Raw genomic sequence first — 2,596 nt, 5'->3', positions numbered from 1 at the left:
ACATGTCCGGAGTGTTGCCCCGGTCTGATTCGTTCAACGATAATGATTTCGTCTTTGGTGAGCCATCTTGGAGGTCTGCAAAGGTGCATATCAGCAATGGAGCTGTGTCGAGCTCACGTGAGGAGGTAATCCATCATTTTTTTCCTTTGGTGGATGATGTGGTGGTACCAGAGGTAGGTAGCGGGCGTTGGTGTCATGTTCCGAGGATTCTTCGGTCTTGATTGTATTTTTACTTCTTGGTTATTGATCATGTGTGTAAAGACTAACATTCTGCTGTCTTATCAATTCTATCATGTGGGTCTTTACATGACTTGTACTATGATTTTTACAATATAAACGAGACATGTATTACCATGAAAGAAAAGGCTGATTCATGGGCCAGCCTATACAGCAATACGGATGCTTCAAACTGTGAGATGGCAATAAAATATTATAATGTCAGAGGAATCGGGACTGACCCCACCCATGCACAGCCAATACCCGTGACGTGCACATCAACACGTCTCTGCGCGCCTCTTATAATACTCGAGGAAATACGGTATACGATAACCAACACATGCAAGGACATGATTCAGTGCAAGGCAGGGGATAGGGCAGTGCCGAGTGCGCATGCTGCTGATTAACAGTTAGCGTCGTGCCAAGCCTGTGCCCATGCCGGAGCGATCGGTGGTCAACCAAATCCAGCTGCTACGACTGCAGAGTCCGGTCATGAACTTTGTATGTAGCACTTCGTAGAACGTGCGTGATCGGAACAGTGCGCCCGCCAGCCCATGCAGCCGCGGGCTAGACTCCTGGCTAGGCCTAGGCGGTCAGCGTCCACGATCGAGCTCGAGCACTATAAATGGGATGCCACCCTATGCATCTCGCCTCATCGAGCTCACATCACAAGAGTTATCTGTAGCTAGTCACGTCGCATCAAAGCCGAAGAAGCAATGGCCGCCTTCGCCACCAGGTCTGCGCCCTTCCTTGGCCTCGCCGCCGTGCTCTGTGTCCTCGCCGGCGCGCAGCAGCTCTCTCCGAGCTTCTACTCGAGGTCTTGCCCCAACCTGGCGTCCATCGTACGGTCGGAGATGACCTCGGCGTTGCAGAGGGAGAGGCGGATGGGCGCCTCCATCCTCCGCCTCTTCTTCCACGATTGCTTCGTCAATGTGAGCAACACCGTTCCTCTCTACTCTTCTGTTATCAGTTAAGTACTGACGTTTAATGGTGTTTATTCTGCTATGTGTCGGCAGGGGTGTGACGGCTCGATTCTGCTTGACGACACCTCGACGTTCACTGGCGAGAAGAACGCCGGGCCGAACGCCAACTCGGCCCGCGGGTTCGAGGTGATCGACGCCATCAAGACCCGGGTCGAGGCTGCGTGCAGGGCCACCGTCTCCTGCGCTGACATCCTCGCGCTCGCCGCCCGTGATGGAGTCAACCTGGTTAGTCGCTTCAACGGGCCGCTGACCCGTACTACTACACGTGCTGCGCTTATTTTTACTGGAATAGCGCCATGGCTGACTCGGCTGAGCCGTTGCGTGCGTGCAGCTCGGAGGCCCCACGTGGAGCGTGCCGCTGGGGCGCAAGGACTCGCGCACGGCGAGCCAGAGCGCGGCCAACGCGAACCTCCCGGGCCCCGGCTCCAGCCTCGCCACGCTCATCACCATGTTCGGCAACAAGAACCTGTCGCCGGGGGACATGACGGCGCTCTCCGGCGCGCACACCATCGGGCGGTCGCAGTGCCAGTTCTTCCGTAACCGCATCTACAACGAGCGCAACATCAACGCCAGCTTCGCGGCGCTGCGGCAGCGGACGTGCCCGCGGTCCGGCGGAGACAGCAACCTCGCGCCATTAGACGTGCAGACCGCCGACGGGTTCGACAACGCCTACTACCGGAACCTTGTGGGGCAGCGCGGCCTCCTGCACTCGGACCAGGAGCTCTTCAACGGCGGGTCGCAGGACGCGCTGGTGAGGCAGTACAGCAACAGCCCCAGCCAGTTCTCGGCCGACTTCGTCACGGCCATGCTGAAGATGGGCGGCTTACTGCCGTCCTCCGGGACGCAGACGGAGGTCAGGTTAAACTGCAGGAAGCCCAACTGAGTACACGTGGAGAAGTGTGCTAAATAACGATTGATGCCTTGGAAAACGAGGCATTGGTCAGGTACTCAGGTTCACGTATTGTATGTATATAAAAGAACACCGAATGTACAAACGCTCGTTGGCTGGGCAAACGTGCAAACTACAAAGTATCAAAATGTAACACCCTGTTACGTCTGACGGGATTAAGACTGGCCCTACAAACACTTTGTCCTCACTCGTGCGCATTTAGAACGAACTTCCTGATCGGTCACTCATCTTAGAATTACCCTAAGTCAAATACACTTAACTTTGGAGTTTTTTTTGAATGAGCTACCGTAAAAGAAGAAATTCTTTATTGATATAAGTAGTGTATATCATTCCTATTAATCTAGGCTCTTATACAAAATGTACATTGGTCATAAAAGTGTATCATCATCATCAATACAGAACAATGGGATGGTACATCATAATTAAAGAAAACAATCTCTAATGTAATGCCTAATGTACGATTGTGTTCACTATTATGGTGGCTGAC

The 2,596-nt window shown here is 53.4% G+C and overlaps 1 protein-coding gene across 1 annotated transcript; it reads left to right on the top strand.

The window, feature by feature from the left end:
- Positions 1-654: 654 nt before the first annotated feature.
- Positions 655-2,296, top strand: LOC125521193 (peroxidase P7-like). The gene is made up of 3 exons (XM_048686251.1): positions 655-1,148; positions 1,233-1,424; positions 1,531-2,296. The coding sequence occupies exons 1-3, from the start codon at positions 933-935 to the stop codon at positions 2,080-2,082; spliced, it is 960 nt and encodes a 319-aa protein (XP_048542208.1). The 5' UTR covers positions 655-932; the 3' UTR covers positions 2,083-2,296.
- The last annotated feature ends 300 nt before the right edge of the window (positions 2,297-2,596 follow it).

Source organism: Triticum urartu, chromosome 7, assembly GCF_003073215.2.
Source record: "Triticum urartu cultivar G1812 chromosome 7, Tu2.1, whole genome shotgun sequence".
Taxonomy (NCBI): Eukaryota; Viridiplantae; Streptophyta; class Magnoliopsida; order Poales; family Poaceae; genus Triticum; species Triticum urartu.
The sequence above is the reverse complement of the archived record's forward strand: the minus strand, read 5'-3'. Positions and strand labels throughout refer to the sequence as shown.